This window comes from Megalobrama amblycephala, linkage group LG10, assembly GCF_018812025.1.
Source record: "Megalobrama amblycephala isolate DHTTF-2021 linkage group LG10, ASM1881202v1, whole genome shotgun sequence".
Classification (NCBI taxonomy): Eukaryota; Metazoa; Chordata; class Actinopteri; order Cypriniformes; family Xenocyprididae; genus Megalobrama; species Megalobrama amblycephala.
In genome coordinates this window covers 6,344,423-6,365,196 of record NC_063053.1, presented here as the reverse complement: position 1 = coordinate 6,365,196, position 20,774 = coordinate 6,344,423, and the positions used below count along the sequence as shown (strand labels likewise).

At 37.8% G+C, this 20,774-nt stretch overlaps 2 protein-coding genes across 6 annotated transcripts in view; both read right to left on the bottom strand.

The window, feature by feature from the left end:
• Window positions 1-2,143, bottom strand: part of atrn (attractin) — an 87,291-nt gene extending 85,148 nt beyond the window's left edge. The window contains exon 1 of one of the 2 annotated variants that reach the window (XM_048204178.1): window positions 1,671-2,143. In XM_048204178.1, the coding sequence (XP_048060135.1) occupies window positions 1,671-1,933 (263 nt within the window). In that variant the 5' untranslated portion in view covers window positions 1,934-2,143. The remainder of the gene's footprint in view (window positions 1-1,670) is intronic. The other variant, XM_048204179.1, reaches the window with a different exon arrangement.
• A 3,910-nt stretch (window positions 2,144-6,053) lies between these two features.
• The window catches only part of eif2ak3 (eukaryotic translation initiation factor 2-alpha kinase 3), a 40,242-nt gene continuing 25,521 nt past the window's right edge, over window positions 6,054-20,774 (bottom strand). The window contains exons 3-19 of one of the 4 annotated variants that reach the window (XR_007186700.1): window positions 18,245-18,439; window positions 17,956-18,086; window positions 17,448-17,742; window positions 17,191-17,356; window positions 16,113-16,253; window positions 15,905-16,027; window positions 15,570-15,796; window positions 15,351-15,463; window positions 13,843-13,965; window positions 13,605-13,754; window positions 12,608-13,295; window positions 12,344-12,517; window positions 12,045-12,146; window positions 11,457-11,519; window positions 7,111-7,951; window positions 6,881-7,007; window positions 6,054-6,743 (exon numbers count right to left, since the gene is read on the bottom strand). Coding sequence is in view for 1 of the 4 variants with exons in the window: in XM_048204177.1 (XP_048060134.1) it covers window positions 7,772-7,951; window positions 11,457-11,519; window positions 12,045-12,146; window positions 12,344-12,517; window positions 12,608-13,295; window positions 13,605-13,754; window positions 13,843-13,965; window positions 15,351-15,463; window positions 15,570-15,796; window positions 15,905-16,027; window positions 16,113-16,253; window positions 17,191-17,356; window positions 17,448-17,742; window positions 17,956-18,086; window positions 18,245-18,439 (2,871 nt within the window). In the remaining 3 variants the exon portion in view is untranslated. Of the gene's footprint in view, window positions 7,952-11,456; window positions 11,520-12,044; window positions 12,147-12,343; window positions 12,518-12,607; window positions 13,296-13,604; window positions 13,755-13,842; window positions 13,966-15,350; window positions 15,464-15,569; window positions 15,797-15,904; window positions 16,028-16,112; window positions 16,254-17,190; window positions 17,357-17,447; window positions 17,743-17,955; window positions 18,087-18,244; window positions 18,440-20,774 lie in introns of all 4 variants that reach the window. The other 3 variants (XR_007186698.1, XR_007186699.1, XM_048204177.1) reach the window with 3 other exon arrangements.

Sequence of the window (20,774 nt, the reverse complement as noted above, 5' to 3'; positions counted from 1 at the left end):
CAGTCGGATTATGAATTAATCTGTGAAGAGAGTCAAAATAACAGTTTATTATCATCATTATTCTGGTGAAGTGTGTTGAAAACACAGCTTCTAGTGAATTTAGACTCTGTTCCATAGACTATATTCCTGGTCATTAGAAAGACGGGAACATTCCTGATACGAGATGAAATGGCAGAATGTTAGGAACGGTCTCTGCCTCCAGCGTGGCTGTGTTAGATTCATGATTGACACCACATGATCATTTGGCTTCAGTCTGCCTGTCTCTTCTCAGCTATTTGGAGCCGATTCACCCTGCATGACCCAAAGCCTCCAATGTAACCAGTGTCTCTGCCAGACTTTGCCCATCAGTGAGTCACATCCCATGATGAAGCAGGATGTGGCAAACATCATACTCCAATGCAACCTTAAAATATTAGCCTACTGTTCATACATAGTGAAGTTGATCTTGTCAGTTTTATGCAGTTTACAAAAACAGTTTAAATCATACTACCAACCTAGTATGAGAACACAGACTCAAATCATGTTTGACAATAACAATTATTAATGAACAGGGTGCAAAATATTCAGCGATTTTCAGGAAAGTCAACATTTTAAGGGCATTTCTGTCAGCATAATTTTAGGGGCCCAATCAACTGTTTTTCTGGCATCCTTAGTTTGCAAACAAACTATATAAAGCACTTTTCGAAACTTTATGACACACTTGCAAAATTTAAGTGCGCAATTAAGTGATAAATTACGTCAATAACTATGCCTTGTCAAAGTAACGTCCGATACTGATCCTAAGGGAAAACGCTTGAGTGCCTGCGGTTCCTATCCATACATCCTTAAAGGAACACAAATTTGCAAATGTAATAAAAATATTGACATTAAAAACTATATAAATCACTTCTTTTTTTAATAAATTACGACAATAACTATGCTTTGTCAAAGTAACGTTCGATACTGATCCTAAGGGAAAACGCTTGAGTGCTTGCGGTTCCTATCCATACGTCCAAACATAATAAAAATATTATGAAATATGACATTAAAAACTGTATAAATCACTTCTTTTTTTAAAGTGACACTGTCTAAAATAAGTTGAGACAATTAAAAAGTAAACACAAATAAGATGGTATTTGTTACTCTGTTCTTATAGTTAGCTCTACCATTTTGCAATAAAAGTAAAAATGCTTAAAAGTAACTAAATCAAGGAGAATATACTTGGTTTTAATAAATAATATGAATTAATGTAAAATGTAAAGTGTAATGTGTAAAGTGTAAAAACTTGTTTATATGGTGTAAATTCTAATGTTTTCTTAAGCTATTTAACCTATAGAATGTGTCACAGTAACTACAACAGTTTATATTGGATTAGAAATAAACAAAAGGCAGTGAGGACTTTGCCTCCTCATTTCACAACAACACTGCACGCCGCTTATATTATTTATATATAAACTTTGAGGGCTTCAAGGCTTCGTTTACACTTAAATTGAGCACCCTGTTAAAGAGCAGCATGTATGAGCATCAGATTCCAGACACATCTTCATAATTCCTTAACATGAGCTTTCATAATACGCATAAACCTTGCCCTGACAAAAGTTACAGAGCGTTCTGAACGAACTTCACGCATTAGACGCGTTCGCGTCAATGTCACGAGCATCAGCTGTGAAAAAGAGCCGTTTGTGTCTCACCTGAAGCGGCCGCCGCAGTGCTGGCACTGCTCCCCGACCCATCCCGGCTCGCATACACACACGCCGCTGGCTGTGTTACACTGGCCGTTCAAGCACGGCTTATCGCACTCCTTGGCCTCCGTGGCCGCGGGCAGACGTACCAGTCCGCTGAGGGCTGTGATGAAGAGAAGAGATCGCAGTACGGTGCCGTGAAGGCCTACGCGAGCCAGGCCGTGTGTCAGACACCAGCCCCGGTCAAGGGCCCTCCGAACCTCCGCGGCCATTCGCACAGAAACGGCTGACAAACAGTGGCGAATCCGCTGCTAGTGACTATCGGATGGCGGGAGACAACGGAAAGTAGTGTCGTCGATTCTGTCGGTGGCCCGTGGTTTCTTTGGAGGCGGATCTTTTATCTTTTCTTCTCGTTCACATCTTACCGATGCTTATCGCTGCAGTACCGAGACGCATATTGACACCCGGAAATGACGAGTACGAGAGATGCGGAAGTGCGCATTGATTGATAATGAGCGCGGAATTTAATGAAATAATTGTGACATATAGCTCAGAGCAAATATTATAAACAATTACAATAATATTAAATATTATTGGAATAAATCAATATGATACATGCAGTAGAAATGGGTTTATTCTGTGTGGGATATATATACGTGGTCGAGACAACAAATTAAAAACTAAGCATAATTCTCTACAGCTCTTTTTTTAAACGATTCATCATAATAAATGCAAACTGTATGTGATACGGTTCCATTCCACAATTCATTTAGTGTGTGTAAATAACATAATCTAACTATAGTTCAACAGCGTGCCCTTGTGGCCTTTTGTGGGATTCACACGCACTACTTGCTCATATTTTCTCTTTCTTTGAAAACAGGCATTGTGCCTGAAGATTTAAAAATAGCCAAAGTTATTCCTCTGTTTAAAGCAGATGATCCTCAATGTTTTAACAACTACAGACCTATATCTATTTTGCCATGTTTTTCAAAAATTTTAGAAAAACATTGTATAAAAACAGTTTCTTTTAGAGTCTATTCTATTAGAATTCTAATTCTATTCTTTATAATCATCCGTATGATTCCGTAAAAACACTCTATTTATATGGCTTTGCTTCACCTGATTGACAATGTGACTCTTGCACTTGAAAATCATGAATTTTGATACAGTTAATCATTACATTTTATTGGAAAGGTTGTATAAATATGGTTTTCATGATATTACATATAAATGGTTGAAAAATGACATGTCTAATAGAAGACAGTTTGTTTGTTTGTTTTAAGGGTTGCTATTCTAGTACAGCAAGACTACTCTGTGGGGTTCCTCTGGGGTCCATTCTTGGACCCTTACTATTTCTTATTTATATAAATGATTTGTCAAATATTCTTACTCCAATAATGTTTGCGGATGACACAACCTGTTCTCTCTCACTCAAATTTTAATTTATTGATTAAGAATGCAAATGATGGTCTAATCACTTATGCTAATTGGTTTAATTTAAATACATGAGTGCATCTAACTTTATTATTTTTAGTGGTGAAAAATTATACCCTAAGGATTTATCAAAAATTACAGTTGAGTGTATTGAGGTGCTTCAAGTGTCAACTGCGAAATTCTTGGGAGTTTTTGTTGACGAGAGTCTGAGTTGGAGGGATCAAGCTGACTACGTGAGCAGAAACATACAGAAATCCACTGGTATAATAAGGAGGGTTAGGCATCTTGTTACTCTTTACTATAGTTTCATTTATCTGTATCTTTCTTATTGTAATATAGTTTGGGCAAGCACTTTTCCTATTACTCTTCAAAAAGTCTTTATCCTTCAGAAAAGTTTTGTTAGGATTGCAACCCGGTCAAATGCATATTCTCCATCTGTTTCTCTATTTCAGAAACTTCAGGTTCTTACCATTTATGATATTAACATTTCTCAAATTTGTGTCTTTATTTATAAGATATATTCAGGTGAAGGTAACATTCCAGAACAACTTAAGATGTCACTTAACTTGTCAATGTTCAGATTTTCATCTTCCTAAAATTCTCACTCGTAGAAGTCAATACTCTATACGATTTAGGAGTATTAAATTATGGAATGGTTTATCCCATCTAGCAGAAAAATGTTCTTCTTTAATATGTTATAAAATATGTATAAAGAATCATTTCATTGCTGCTTTATAATTGTGCTTTTTCGTTATTGATGTTTCATGTAATTTATGCACCCTATATGGTTTGTTTTGGAGTATATTATTATTATTATTATTATATTTTATATATACATGTTGTAATTAACTTGTTGCAGATATATACATTTATATATTTATAGTATAAAAAAAAAAATTCACATTCGCCTTTGGGTTTTCAGTATATGGATTGTACTTTTAGTTTTTTTTTCAAATTATGGCTGAAGTGAAACTTGAAAAAGTGAAGTGCACTTGAAAAAAAAAGTATGAAATAGTTATAAAAGTTTAAATTTACTGTAAATCAAATGTACTGTATTAAACATGTTATTTTATGTCAAATTTATATTTTATCTAATATGTTTTACTTTAAAATTGCTATCAAATGAAAGCCATATGTCTAACCAAGTTGTGTTCCAAATTTCAAGTTGATTACACAAAAATGAGATTTTGTTTAGGCGTTGTACCAAAAATAGCCACTGGGTGTCACCAACATACTATTGATTTTTTTATGTATTCTCCTGTAATAATTTTTTTTTAAATTTTAGTCCAAATATGATATCACTTCTATCACAAAACAGTTGGCAAATATGGAACCGTAAGACTCAAGACCTTTTTGACGATATGTGTTTTGTCAAGATTAAAAAAGGTTTATTATAAAGTAGTTAAAGTCCCCCCGTGATGAAAATCAAGTTTTTAATGTTGTTTATGTGTCTATGTGGTGTTTTTAATATGCTTTAAGACAAACCATGTGCAAATTCATAAGTCAACAGCATTGCTGAGTATTTTCTATTTAAAACTGCAGTGAAAAAAAATACAGTCTCAAATCCACGGTTTGAAATCGCTGGCGTTTCTGGCGTCACAAACTACCTTGTCGTTCCAGCGGGCTTTAGCACATCATTAACCATGACCGCTCTGGAGCAGGAGAGTCTCTAGAGAATATATCTGTACTCCATGTTTTTCTGTTGATATAAAAAAATCGGGTAGATTTGGCAATATAGCGGGTGTATGATGTATATTACGATGTTATTATGAACTATATGCCTTTCTCCATTGACGTTAACGTGTTCAAAGTGTTTCTAATGATACCGATTGTTCTGACTCGCTAATGGGAACACGGTTTGTGTATCAAATAGCTAATAACATGTTGCTAATGTTAATGTAGTCAAGCAAAAGGCTAATCATATTAATTACTGTTATGTGTCTGACATTGTAAAGAGTGCATTGTGCAGCGTTTACCTCAGTAAGTTTACCGAGTGGATCTCTGAGCTCATGCGAGTGAGTGGAGGCGGGGCTTACTAGCATATTCATATATCCACGTATAATAAATGAGGCAAGGGAGTAGAGTTACATTCAAGCTATTTTAAGGCATGAAGAAATTTTTTTTTACAGGAAAAAAATGTTTAAAGGTGTCATTTTGGTGATCAAAGATAAGTTTTAAGGGGTAAAATTATTCACTACAGGGGGATCTTTAAAATAAATTTTGTAATACGAAACCTGACACCACCCACTAGGGGAGGAGCTCGCTAAAAGAATTTAAAGTACTGTTTCCATGGTAACGCAAAGTTTCAAAAGAGTTTTCACAGCTCATTTCAAGGGAACGCCTCCCAAAACTCGTGCAGGAGTATTGGAACACGAGTGTTTACCACCGGCATTCGCTGTGTCGTGTTAGTGGATTCATTATGTCGGACTCACCGCAGGTAACTCATAATCTGCAGTCGTTACTCCTGTCTCCTGACAAAAACATTGCATGCAGCGCCTGTGGAGTGTGGAAAGTTACTGGAGCGCGCAGCCGCGCTCGTCTAACGTCACGGCAGTGATTGACAAGCCAGAGGGCCAATCGTTTACGCGATGATCGTGTAAACGATTGGCTGATGTTTTTAAGGCCCTACCTCATGCACAGATGATGTATATTAATATTATTCCTTTCAGTGCACCTAATAAATGGTCTTTTATCAGTTAGTAAAGACAGTTTCAAGTAATATTGCGAAAATGTATAAAACAAAACATCCTCTTTAGCACCTTTAAGGGGTTTCAATTCAACATCAAGATGTTAATTTAAGAAAAATAGCTTTAGATTTTTAGCACATCTTACAGAAGGAAACTGCTGAATCCTGGACTGAATTCAGTTTCATTATATTTCAGCATAGTGCATCCAAAACATTATTGTGTATATTCATGTTAGATGTCTTTTTGAGACAAAGCATGAAAACAAAAACACTTTTACAAACATCATAGAACGTTTATTACATTATTGACTTGTAAGAAGTCACAATATTTCAACGCACTCCACTGGATGAAGTGCATTCATATACCTTATTTATACCTCAACCAATCCAAACGGATTGATTTTTGTAGTCAACATAAATAAAAACAAACATATTTACATAAACTGCAAGAGACATGGCTCGGCTAAAGAACGTGAACATGAAACGGGGATTTCGACAGTCACAGAAAAAAAAAAAAAAAAAAGAAAAAAAGAAAAAGAACATTGGACAAACTGAATGGTCAAAACCAAATGCTAAATTAACAATAATGAAGCGGGCATCAATAAAATTGATTTAAACCAAGGACTGAGGAGAATTATTAGACGGGAAAGATCTGTTGGAAGGATTTGCCACAGTGATCTGAACAAACAGGATCAGCACTCGTTGCCGTCTTCACTGGGGAGGGTTCACAGATACAGGTTAAAAGGTGAAGGGTTCACAAAGTGGTCCCTGACGTGGATTACAGGGTCAAAGGTCATAATCTCATGTCCGTTCTGCAGCATATGGCCCGTTCAGGAAACACGCCAGTATTCACATACATACAGAAGCTGCTCCTGAAGGTGCAGAGGCACCCGGTGCTCTGGAGATCCAATCCGTCGCCACAATCCACTCTATCGCCATTCTCTCAAACTTTGACAACAATTCTTAGGAAAAAAATGTCCATAGAAGTTGAAAAAAGTCATAAAAAGCAGTTACTATACAGAAAATTCCATCATATACAAAAGAAAATTCACTCCCTCTAATCAAAATCGGTAAGAAAAATCATACAATCAGTCATTACCTGATGTGTTACAATTAAGGGTGTGTGCTGAATATTTGGTCGAAGTGATTCCTCCAGCTGTATCCTTTCTTATTGTGTGATTAGTCAAAGCACTTCTTTCTTATTCAGAATTTTCAGGAAAAATTTTCTAAATGACAGAAAATACAGTAAACTACCTTTTCCGGGTGCTAATGACATGAAGTATTTTACAGAATGATTTTTAAAGTCTCGGTTCTAAGTCTCATACTGACCGTCGCAAACGTGTCATGCGTGTCTCAAAGTCCAGCATAAAGGCAGTTTGAATATTTCCACATCCACTCAGTCATATGCAAATTCATGTTCATCAAGTAACGCGCACTTTAGCCACTAACACTGTAACAGCGAGCGGCTATAATGCCTCTGAACTTGTGCGTTCGGTCTTGAACGAGCACCTTTAAAGCCTCTCTTGCTTCGTATTTAAGCCTATTTACATCAGAGGAGAGAAGGAACTCGTACACCTTTCCGTTTGGACAGGAACGCACGCGTCGCACAACTTCCTGTTTAAGACATGCAGAGTGAACGGCGTCCAAAGGAAGGTCATTCATCAGCATTCGTTAGCACTGGAGAAACAACAACTCTCCTCCTACGGCAAGTGTGTGTGGGATTGTGATCGGTTGACTAGGAGTTGAAAGAAATGCGATTAGGGGCCTAATTTACTGAATGCCCAAATGCCACAGTGGGCAGCGATTTAATTTACGTTTACGACGTGTGCGATTCCAGTTGTAGAGGTTTGTGGAATGATCTGTTGTTTAGTTGGGCTCAGTTTATCTGTACAAAAGTGTGTGAGTGATGTGCGTTGCAAGAGGTGGTGACTGGTTGTGTTTGTCATCCCGCAGATGAGGCACAGTATGTGTGTGTCTTTGAGAGGGAGTTCTAGTTTGATGAGGATATCTGCCGTGATGGTCGTCCCGCAGACGAAGCGCTGTACGTTCGCGTGCGTTGTCGGATTCTGCAGGGCACCTCCAGCTCCTGGAATAAAGGGGACTCTGTGATTTCTGACGCCTCTGGGCGCTCCGCGGGCACTCGGGACAGCATACAGTGCACCATCTGTGCCTGAAATGCAAACCGATACAATGATATTAGTGTGCGGAATGATTCACAGTATCTCATTTATAAAGAGACCGACTGACAGCAGCGTACACTATGGGGTCTCGGCACACTTCCGAGGGGACCGCTGGATGGCTTAAAGGGTTAGTTTAGCCAAAACTGAAGATTCTGTCATTAATTACTCACCCTCATGTCGTTCCACACCCGTAAGACCTTCGTTCATCTTCAGAACACAAATTAAGATATTTTTGATGAAATCTGAGAGGTATCTAACTCCTCCATAGACAGCAATTTAACCACCACTTTCAAGGTCCAGAAAGGCACTAAAGACATCGTTAAAATAGTCCATGTGACTACAGTGGTTCAGCCTTAATGTTATGAAGCGACGAGAATACTTTGTGCACAAAAACAAAACAAAAATAACGACTTTATTCAACAATATCCTTTGGTGTCATTCTCCTACACTGTTTACGTTCTCTCTTCCAGGTTCTACGCCAGAACGGCAGCTCAGTATTGGCCGACACTGTTCACGTGAGCACCGCGACACATGCGTGTGATGCTGACGCAGGAGCCGACCAATAATGAGTCGGCGTTCTGACGTGACGCATGGAAGCTCTGCAATGTGTCTTCAACGTAAACTGCGTAGTTATTTTTATTTGTTGTTGAACCCCTGCAGTCACGCCAACTTGTTTAACGATGTCTTGAGTACCTTTCTGGACCTTGAAAGTGGTGGTTAAATAGCTGTCTAGAGTCAGAGAGCTCTCGGATTTCATAAAAAATATCTTAATTTTTTGTTCCGAAGATGAACGAAGGTGTTACAGGTTTGGAAAGACATGAGGGTGAGTAATTAATGACAGAATTAACTATTTAAAATTATTTGTTATTAATATAATATTAATATAATTTATAATTCAATATTTAAATTATATACAGCTATGGAAAAAATTAAGAGACCACTTAACATTGATTTCTGAACTTGGAGTGGTCTCTTAATTTTTTCCATATATATATATATATATATACAGGGAGTGCAGAATTATTAGGCAAGTTGATTTTCTGATCATATTTTTTTTCCAAGCACATTTTACCAATTCCAATCCACATCAATCTTAATATCTAATATTAATATTGTTTTTAATCATTTATAAGTGATATATAATTGTTCATGAAGGCTGGAAATGAAAAATGCCTTATATTCAGGTGTGCAGAATTATTAGGCAGGTTTTCTTTTACAGGCAAAATGAGCCAAAAAAGAGATTTAACTCAGACTGAAAAGTCAGAAATTATTAAATACTCATGAGAAGGACGCAATACTAATTCAATACTAGAAATTGCAAAGTTAAAGCATGACTAATGGACAGAAAAATGCTCACTGGGTCAGCGGGGTCAAACAAAAACAGCTGGAGAAGCAAAGACACATGTTAACTGCAAAATAATTCAGAATTAAGGTGAAGAATTAAGTGTGAAACAATCAGGAACCCTTTAGTCTCCAGCAACACCATTTTCCAGAACTGCAACCTACCTGGAGTCTCCAGAAGTGCAAGGTGTCAGGATCTCAGAGACTTACGTTAGCTAAAGAATCCTAAAAAATAACCCACTCTTAATAAGAATCACAAGCTGAAGTGTTATAAAATAGATGAAGACTGGGTTTTTATAGGCCTTATAGACAGACAGCTTGAGAGTGACTCCTGAAGGACCAGCACCACATCCTCTTGTACCACTGTTTGAAGAATTTATCTTCCAGAATCTGGCAGTAAAGTGTGGGAGTTCACTTTTAGTCCATCTCTTATCCTGAAATGTCCGTCTTGCAGAGATGGACTAAAAATGATCTTCCAAAACTTACTGCCAGATTCTGGAAGATAAATTCTTCAAACAGTGGTACAAGAGATTGTGGTGCTGGTCCTTCAGGAGTCACTCTCAAGCTGTCTGTCTATAAGGCCTATAAAAACCCAGTCTTCATCTATTTTATAACACTTCAGCTTGTGATTTTTATTAAGAGTGGGTTATTTTTTAGGATTCTTTAGCTAACGTAAGTCTCTGAGATCCTGACACCTTGCACTTCTGGAGACTCCAGGTAGGTTGCAGTTCTGGAAAATGGTGTTGCTGGAGACTAAAGGGTTCCTGATTGTTTCACACTTAATTCTTCACCTTAATTCTGAATTATTTTGCAGTTAACATGTGTCTTTGCTTCTCCAGCTGTTTTTGTTTGACCCCGCTGACCCAGTGAGCATTTTTCTGTCCATTAGTCATGCTTTAACTTTGCAATTTCTAGTATTGAATTAGTATTGCGTCCTTCTCATGAGTATTTAATAATTTCTGACTTTTCAGTCTGAGTTAAATCTCTTTTTTGGCTCATTTTGCCTGTAAAAGAAAACCTGCCTAATAATTCTGCACACCTGAATATAGGGCATTTTTCATTTCCAGCCTTCATGAACAATTATATATCACTTATAAATGATTAAAAACAATATTAATAGTAGTTATTAAGATTGATGTGGATTGGAATTGGTAAAATGTGCTTGGAAAAAAAATATGATCAGAAAATCAACTTGCCTAATAATTCTGCACTCCCTGTATATATATATATATATATATATATATATATATATATATATATATATTTAAAAAAATTGAACTTGATTAAAATGCTTGAAAAAAACAAAAAACAAAAAACAAAAAAAAAAAACACTGAACATTTATTTATTTTTCTACCCTTAACTATTGTTTTTAATGAAAAACAGTTCTTGCATGTCTGGAATCACTAGATTGTGGATAATTAATTTACACATATCAGCACTCCAAGTTTCTGTTAATTATGTAATATGGGTAATATATATTATAGTTATAGTTCTGGTAATATTATATAGAGGTCTTCAAACATTGTGTGTGGCCAAAAAAAAATGAGAACCACTGGGTTGTAGTATCAGTTTGAGTACTGTCTGTATGAAGGAATAACCCAAGTCAAGCCCATTTTCCATTCTCACAACAGTCATGGCTGCAAGTTGATGAGTTGATTTATCCGTCCAAAACAAAACAGACATTCCGACAAGGAACTCACATTTCAAAGTAGAATAACTGGTTATAGCATTATTTTTCGGTGAAAGTAGTATGTGAACTGAACATGTTTCCTATATATCTGCAAACATAAGGCATTTATATGCTTCAGTACAGTCAAAACAAATTACATACAGCACCTTTAAGGCAACATTTTCTGTAAAGCTGCTTTGAAACATGTATGTATGCATTGTGGTACATTCTACACAAAAACAACAGATTTACTATTCTACATTTAGTGTTCTAAAACAGGTCTGACAACTGCATTCTGCTGCCATGTGAATGAAAACAAACATTAGGCTGGACATGTTGATGTTGTGATTGTAAACTTGCACCTATAGGGGGCAGAAGAAGTGCTTTTTCATCTCTAGGATTTCCCAATTGTACGGTCACTCCCACTCCACCTCCCACTGCCATTGCAAAATACCCAGCAGTATAGGCACACAAACAAACTTACTTCTAGGATATTGGCCTTGCAGAAAGCAGCAGGAAACTGTAGGGCTCTGACCTCTGTGAGAGTCTGAAAGAAAATCAGTGAGATGTTTGCCATTCAGTACAATCTAATCAAATATTCTATTTGTATTCACATGAGTATACTATCGTTCAAAAGTTTTTTTTTTGTTTTTTTTTTAATTAATATTTTTATTCAGCCCTGATGCATTATATCGACTAAAAGTGACAGTTAAAGATATTTATAATGTTACAAAATATTTCTATTTCAAATAAATGCTGTTCATAATGACAATAAGAAATGTTTCTTGAGCACCAAAAATCAGCATATTAGAATGATTTCTGAAGGATCATGTGACCCTGAAGAGTAATGATGCTGAAAATTCAACTTTGTCATGATAGGAATAAATGAAATTTTAAAATAGAAAAGGGTTATTTTTAAATTGTAATAATATTTCACAGTATTACCGTTTTTGCTTTTGTTTTTTAAATCAAATGCAGCCTTGGTGAGCATTAGAGACTTCCTTCAAAAACAAAAAATATTACCGCCCCCAAACTTTTGAATGGTAATGTGCTTACATAAATGAGGTCTTACCCTGACTCTCTCCATCTGGGTGCGGAATGGACAGAGAAGCTCAAAAAGAATCAGGCCAAGAGAATAAATGTCCACCTTGTGAGAATAAGAATTCCCAGACAGCTAAAGAGGGAAAAAGGAAGAGAAGAGACAAACATGAATCATTTTTAATAAAAAAAAAAATAAATAAAAATAAAAAAACAACCCTTCTGCCAAGTAGAAATCTGATAATTTTCCTCTGCTCGTTTTATGCTAAACATGCACCAGCACTGTTTTCACACTAAATTGTGTATAGTTTGTGCAGAGGGACTGGAACTGACCTGTTCAGGGCTCATGTAGAGTTTGGTGCCCACTTGGCCAGTGTGACGGGCATAGACTGGCATCGGTGTGAGGGTACTCAGCTCCTCATCGTCTTCCTCCTGATCCATAGCAGTGACCAGTCCGAAGTCTCCCACCTTCACCACGTCGTCCATTGTGAAGAAGATATTAGATGGCTGAGAGCGAAAGAGGAAGAAAGGAAATGAAAGAGCAGTTTACATTAGAAAACCCCTCACTGCAATCACGTTTCATTTTCGGCATCCTACCTTAAGATCTCTGTGCATTAGTCCTTTGCTATGGAGGAAATCCACAGCTTCTGCGATCTGCAGGAAGATGTCCAGACACTGAGTGTGCTCCCTGAGCTCAGGCAGACACCTCTGGGCCATCCAGTCCTTCAGGTTCTCCTTCCTGCACAGCTGCATCTGAATGTACAAGTAGACCTTAGGTGTGAGCGGGGGCCGCGTGGCAGGGCAGGGGGTGCTGGGAGCCAGGCTCAGAGAGGTGGGCCTCGATGGTAAGTTAGAGGGTGGTCCCGCTGATGTACTACACTGGGGTTTGGAGCAAGGCTGTGAAAGGCACGCAGGTGGCACAGGTGTACTTCCGCTGAGGTCACTGTCATTGTCCTGGTGTTCACAGCCTGAGTCCTCGAATACGATATCGAAGGAGGAAGAAGTACAGTCGCCATGAGCAACTGTGCGGGGAGGGCAGAGCTCAAAAGAGTGGGGGGAATCCGAGACCTCCAGGACAGCGTCTGGGTCGGCCTGACTGTCACGCTCTGACATCATACTGTCTGGTCCCAAGCCTTCCACACACACCTGATCCCCGACGCACACGCTCGTGTCCCCGCCAGCAGCACACATGCATGAGGAATCCACCGGAGAAGGAGTGGTCACAGGAACCTTGACTGAGAACGCCTCCATGTGGTCAGGAGAGCTCAGCAGCCAGTCAGCAGTACTGAGGGGGGGAAAAAAAAGAGATCCTTCCCATTAATGTCCTAGCTTCACTAAAATACATCTGATTTAAATAATTTATATATTTAGATAAATGACAGACGGATAATAGATTGTTAGACAGACAGACAGATGATAGATAAGACATAATGAAACATTTTAGTTCCAAGCACAAAATGTATATTTACTAGAGTAGTTTTCATTACTTTAACAGGTCCAGAAATCATATCTTTAAAAATTCTCTGGCTAGCCATGACCGCAACAATCCTGTGTTTATCACGACTGTATTTATGTTCAAGAGCATTTTGCACACCTGGCGTCTTTGAGCCAGCGTTTGTCCATGTCCTCCTGCCAGCCCTGGGGCGGACTCTCCTGCCAAGCGTTAAAGTAACGAATGATGCCTTGGTGTTCCAGCTTAGCCAGAGCCTTTACCTCTCGCATGACCTTCTCACGAGCCAACTCCCTACAATCACAATCCCAGCATTAAACACAACACCTGTATCCCAACTGATGCTTTTTATGAAGCATTGATGTTTTGTGTTGACTGTTACCTGTTGGGAAGACGGATCCTCTTGATGGCATAGTTGCAGTCATCCACCTTGTTGCGCGCCTCAAACACGACACCAAATCCACCACGTCCCAAACACTGAACTGGCTCAAAGTCTGTCAAGTATCTGATGCATACAAACAAACACAAATCAGTTAAGAATAAATTCATTTGGAATTGATGTCCTACTTATCTAAATCACCACTTAAAAAGGACAACTGTATGTTGTGCAGTAAAACAGCTGTGTGTGTCGGCGTCCAAATGAGCTCAACATCAGAGCATGCAGAGCCTAAAACACTAAAACTAAAACAGTTATGTACCGTAATTAGTAATTTAAAATATCACTTGAAAACAATCGAAATTCAAACAACGAAGAAACTGCACAGCAAGAGCACTTGAGTCATAAAAGCTATGCATTTACCCCTGAGAATTTAAAAGTAAAATATGATCACGATGCCATCTGTGCATTCCACATTCAGCAACTGCAAGTCTCTAATGTACCATGTGCAAACAAGTGTAATCTATTTTAAGAAATGGGTTTGAATTTCCTTATTTAAAAGAGGAATTCCAACTGTTACTCTTACTGAGGCATTTGTAACTTCATTTAAAGGTAAAGTCTGTCATTTCTAACAGCACCAAATGGAAGTGTAATGCATCTGAGCATCTGAGCAGGACACTGGCTCAACCAATGGTGTGAGTTTAGAGTTTTATATATTACATGAGTTATCTGGAACTTTCAGGTCATTGTCATTAAAATTACCAATACATTATTGATTAATCATTAATGTTAATAACACCATGTTAAATATAGTTTAAGGACATATATTTTCAGTTTCCTATTCATATTTTAATGCATTTATTCTTAACATTTGATGAACAGATTTAATATATGCTTTTTTTCCCACATATAAACATTCAACAACACGCATATCACATATGTGGTCAGAAACAGAAGCTCAAGCATGCTTGCTTGACCTGCGATAACCAACGAGGTTCATTCTTGCACGTTACGCAGCACGTTTGAGCTTCGGCAAGAACCATTGAGGTTTTGTTCTCACACATCAGGCAAGTTCGACTGAGCTTCTGTTTATGTTTATGTTCACTGATCAGTGTTTAAATGTGAATAAAAGCCTAAATTCATCATTTAAAGCGATCAAATCTCTTCAGAAAATTTGGACTAAACCACTCAATTCATATGGGATTAGTTTTACAATCTCTTTATGAACTTTTTGAAGCGTCAAATTGGTAGTTGCATAGCTGTCAATGGAAAAAAAGAAATTGCTCAGATTTTATTTAAAATATAATTTGTGTATCAAAGATAAATGAAAGTCTTACAGGTTTGGAACGACATGAGTGTGAGTAACTGACAACAGTTTCTCTCATTTTTGGGTGAACTATCCCTTTAATTGATTAAATTAACAAAAATAACTAACTGAAATAATAATTAACCCTCCTACACCAACAAATCAATATTGACATCAATATGAAATTCAAAGTGTAATGCTCAATTACCTAGAAACATATTCACAAGGACGTGTCTCTGTGATGACAACTTCTTTGGGCTCTGTAACATCCAGTTCAAACTTGTTGTCAGTTTGACACTGTGTCTCAGACTCCTTCCGTTGCTGCACAGATGAATTAAGAACAGTGCAACATGCACGACTTTTAATATTAATTTCACACTATAATAAGCATGAGATCATTTGTGTGTATTGAACAGTTTTTGTTTACCCGCACGTAGTTTGTGGGTGGATGGAAGAACTTGCGGACGATGTAGGTGGTGGCAGCGATGCAGAAGATGATGGTACCCAGAATCTCCTTCCACCATGGCAGCAGCAGCACAGGATCTTTCCTTCTCACCGGTGAGCCCTCTCCATCCTTCTTCAGCAGAACACTTACTGCCGTCTCATCACGGCGGTTACGATAACGAGGACTGTATGGAATGTAGTATCCATTATCTACATTTGGAAACAGAGAAGAGGGTGATAAGTTCATGTTCTCTCTCAAACCACATGTTCACAAACGGTCAAACCAAGTGTCCAAATGGCCTGAAGGACAGTTCTTACCATATGGGTACTGCAGTATTGACAGAGCTCCATTACTGTACTCCTCATGAGAGAATTTATCATTATTCAGACATTTATCAAACTCCTCAGAGCCCACCAGAACTGGAGTACGGGAAGGGGAGTCTAGGAGGAAAGGAACTAGTGTTATTGACAACGTTGCTCTAGCTTTAGTGCATTATTTTGTGTGTATTTGGTGAAATATACTCACGAATGAGGGGTTTCCATTTGACTATAGGTGGTGGCATCATGTCCGTGTTACTGCCCCAACCGTTAAGACCTTTGGCCTTCGATGGAAACTTCTCCGAGATTCTCACAGAGGACTGAAGGTACAACTGACCCTGAAACATCCCTTTAATGGAAAGAGAAAACACATTTTTGATTCACATTACATGTCTCTATTTCTCAAGAAAGATTGCCGTTTACACCTGGTAGTCTCAAATGCATCTCCTGTGACAGGATTTTGTCAGTGCATACACTACCGTCTCTTATGCTCACAAAATGCTGCATTAATTTGATCAAAAATACAGAAAATACAGAAATGCTGTGAAATATAACCATTTAAAATAACTGTTTTCTACTAAAATATATTTTAAAATGTAATTTATTCCTGTGGTAGCAAAGCTGAATTTTCAGCATCATTACTCCAGTCTCCAGGAGTCACATGATCCCTCAGAAATCACTCTAACAGGCTGATTTGCTGCTCAAGAGACACTTAATATTATCAATGTTGCAAACAGTTGTGCTGCTTAACATTTTGTGGAAACTATGATATTTGTTTCAGGATTCTTTGATGAACAGAAATTTCAAATGTACAGCATTTATTTAAAACAGAACATTATTTCAAATAATGACATTTATAATAACTTCTGTTACATTCATTTATTGACCCCCCAAACTTTTTGAACAGTAGAATACATAATTCAGTTGTGCATTTTAAGCAGAAGGCTCATTATTTCAGCTGAGCAGAAATTTAAAGTGAGCTTTTTGAGTGAACAGCTATTTTTTTGTACAGCAAAAGTTACAGCCCTTCTTTTATCAGGGTTGATTGACAGGCCAGTAAGCAGTTCTTCCCTGTTTCCCAGGATGCATCAGGACCCATTAGCATTGACCACCTCTAAATGTAACTTAAGTGAACAGATCACAAAAACATTTGGGACACCGTATACACACGTATTTAGACCTGACTACTTTTGATCGATTCAGCCAATACCAATTTCAATACCAGATGTAAACAGGGTCTCTTACACATTCATGCTTGTAAAACAAACACATCAAGTGCATGTTACCCAGGTAAACGCTGGACTCTGTGGCCCCGCGGGCCTCCTCCATGATGTCATCGTCCTCCTGAGCCTCAGTTTCGGTGTGGGAGTTATACGAGGTGTCATCGAACAGACTAATAGGCGTGACCTTCCCCCCTCCTACCAACCACGCAGAGGCAATAGGTGTGCAAAACTTCACAAAGAGGAGAGAGAGAGAGAACGAAATCATGAGAAAGGATTAATTGTGGATTTGTTTAGTAACCTAATGGGTTGAGTTGTGATACCTGATGCTCCCAGATCAGCTGTCCTTCCGGTTTGGTGCTGAAGGCCATGACTTTCCAGTCCGGCACAGAAACCTTAATGACCAGGTCTAAGCCCTCTACCTGAGTGTGCGAGTTTGGATGCGTATTAGCATGATTTTTGGTTTGTGTGTCTGTCTCCTCCTGGATGACACGCTGTGCTTCACGTCTGACCTCTCGCCATGTCTCCCCATTTGAAGCCTCCCCCTCTAGGAAGTTGAGATTGGACTGAATCTCAGGGACAAATTTCAGCTCAAAGTTTCCCACGCTGAAGTTCCATCTAGAGAAAACAGAAAACAACTGGCATTTTACGAGGATGACTACTATTCTGCAATTGTTTTTCAGCATCAAGCTGCCAAGCTGTGCGATGTTGATACAACCCAGCGTACTCTGCATCTAATCTACCTACGTTTCATTTGTAAGATCAAAAGCAAGGTCACACGAAGCGCTCAACAGAGCGCGAGAGAAGCCAAAGCCTGCGGGTATTTCTTACTTCTCAAACCCGTTGCGAGGCCTCACAGCTCTGACAGTTTTCTGTGTTCTCTGGAGTAACAGTACGTCCTCTGGCTCTCCTTCCTCGTCCCCCCACCGACTGCAGCCCACCGCTGAACAAATATACTTTAACTACAGAGGAAGAGAGAGGGAGGTTAAAGCTGACAACCAATACTACAATATGATAAAAGAGTTTGCAGAGTGCCACAAAAGCACATCAATCATTTATTGTTCTAAAAAACAACTGAAAAAAAAAAAAAAAAAAAAAAGAAATCATCTGTTTGAGTTACCTTGCCGCTGTATGCACCAAGGCCATACGTGGTGAGGGACTTGCCCCCTACAAGCACAGTGTCCTCTCCGATGCGGTACGAGGAGTCCAGAAGAGACTCCACACTGAAGGGAACAGCCTCCATACTCTCCCTGTCCCTGTTCCACTGGAACAGAGCTCCGTCCAGAGAGGGAATGAACATCTTGTTCCCAAAAATCTGATGAACAGAAAGGGGTCATGAGAATTTTATTATTATTTTTGATCACATTGTTGTTGTAAATTAGCTGAAGTGGCACATGATTTCTTCTTAGGAAATATTTCATGTTTCCGATCACCAGCAGCAGGGAGGGTACAATGAGCAGACCATGATGGATAGAGACAAGGGGACAGACAACACTGAGACTTTGACCAATCAGCTTTGAGTCTGTGTGTGGCATTATCACACTGTATGCCATTAACATTTGGTGCTCTGTCTACCGTTGTCCGAAGAGTTACACAATCCTACACGTCCTTAATGGATAAACATGGACAATTGGACAACACGCACCAATAATGAGAAAAGGCCTTTATATAAGGGTAATGTAACTGACCCTAATCCAAAAAGTGATCTCAGCTCAAACAGACATACAGAAGGGGGGAATGAGATCACCAACTTCCTGTTGCGCTTAATCTAACCTCGATACCTGGTACGGACCAATTGGAAGCTGAACAACTATGAGAAAACAAGCACCTGGAGAATGAAAACAGTCACTGTGATTGGCTGAGAAATGAAGAGATTAGCTCATCTGTCCATCACGTCTGGGTGGGCGGGGCTTGTAAAGAGCTTGCAGTGGTACTGAGGGTAAGAGGTTTAAAGAGTGTGTGCTGCAATGATGACTCATCACTGTGCTACACTGAGTTAATCCATCATGTGATCTATTTGCCTGATCTCCAGCTCTATGGGATCTTGACGTTGGGTGAGACTTCAATCCAACTACATCCTAAATCAATGAACAATTAAAGCCAATCAATTAGAAGAGCAAGAATTTAACCTCAGACATTTTCCAGAACTTCATTAATGTCATTAGCTGCAACAGAGCTCCTCTGAAAATCTACAGCGTCAGCTACACTAAATGACATATCTATATAAAAACTAGTATGTAGGCAAAAAAAGAGATTAGCTTGTCATAATTCATAAAGTAATAATTAATATAAAATAAAAATGTCAATGTCATAACATTGGATAAATTAATGAACATTTTAAAAATGACATTTACTTTAAAGAAAGATAACAGACTTTAAGCAAAACATTCCAGAAAAAAGTGGAACATAGTTAACTGTTAATGTATTTGTTATTTTAATGTAATTGTTAAGTACACCATTAGTTACTCTGCTAGGACAGCCTTGGGAACTGACTTCATACATCTATAATCAATTTTCTTTCTTTTTTTTTCTATTTATATATTTTTATATTATTAAATATTACTTTACTTTCTATAATATAATATAATATAACTAGGGCTGTCAAGCGATTACAATTTTTTAATCTAATTGCATGATGTGGCAATTAATTAATCTAATTAAATCACAAATTAATCGCACATCCAACTTGACTAAGAAATTACCCCCAAAAGATAATTTAAAGTCATTATTGTGTAAAGCATCAAACAAACATTACAAAAAGTAGTTTCAGAAAGAATTTTTTTACTTGATTCAGCATAGAATTTATTACACATAAATTTTTTCACCATGAAGTTGAGTAAATAATGACTGAATATATATTTTTGGATGAACTATACCTTTCTTTCTTTCTTTCTTTCTTGATATGGAAATTTGATTTTTTATATAATATTATAAAAAAAATATATATTTTTTATATAATAATTTCACATAAATGAAATTATACTCTAAATATGAAACTAAACTGCCAGTAGTGGCGGTAAATGTCTTAATGATTAAGACACTGAGTCGTTCGTTCGTTCGATTCGTTCAAAATGTGGGTTCAGAAATGAAATGCCGTTGTGTTTTGCTCAGAGACGAACGGTTCTGCTTTGTCTTTATATTTTCATTGGCAATTTCACATTTGCACTTGTGCTATTCCGGACAGAAAAAAACAGCACTCATGTGATATTGCGAGCGTTACTTGTGTGATATAACTATATCATATGATGTAAATAAGAAAAAAAAAAAAAAACTCACACAGGGGCATTTTTGCCACATATCTTGAATTTTAGGGACATTCTAACTACATTCTATAGGCTCCTTCACACAATGAGTTGCTGCCCTGCATCATATGTCATAAGTCAACTGAATGAAATGTCAGATGACCTACGTATGTCTAGGGCAGGGCAAGTGCATTAATAATTTAAACGTGTCATTTTTTACTGTAATTAATTAAACTAATTAATGAGTTAAATTGACAGCCCTAAATATAACTATATTTTTGTTAAATTTATATAAAGATCCCAGTAGCCTTTTGGCTCCCAAAGCCTTGAAGAACATGAAATGTAATGACTTTTTTTTTTTTAACACAACAAGGAGGTTTTATGACTTGCATGAAAGGAAGTACATCT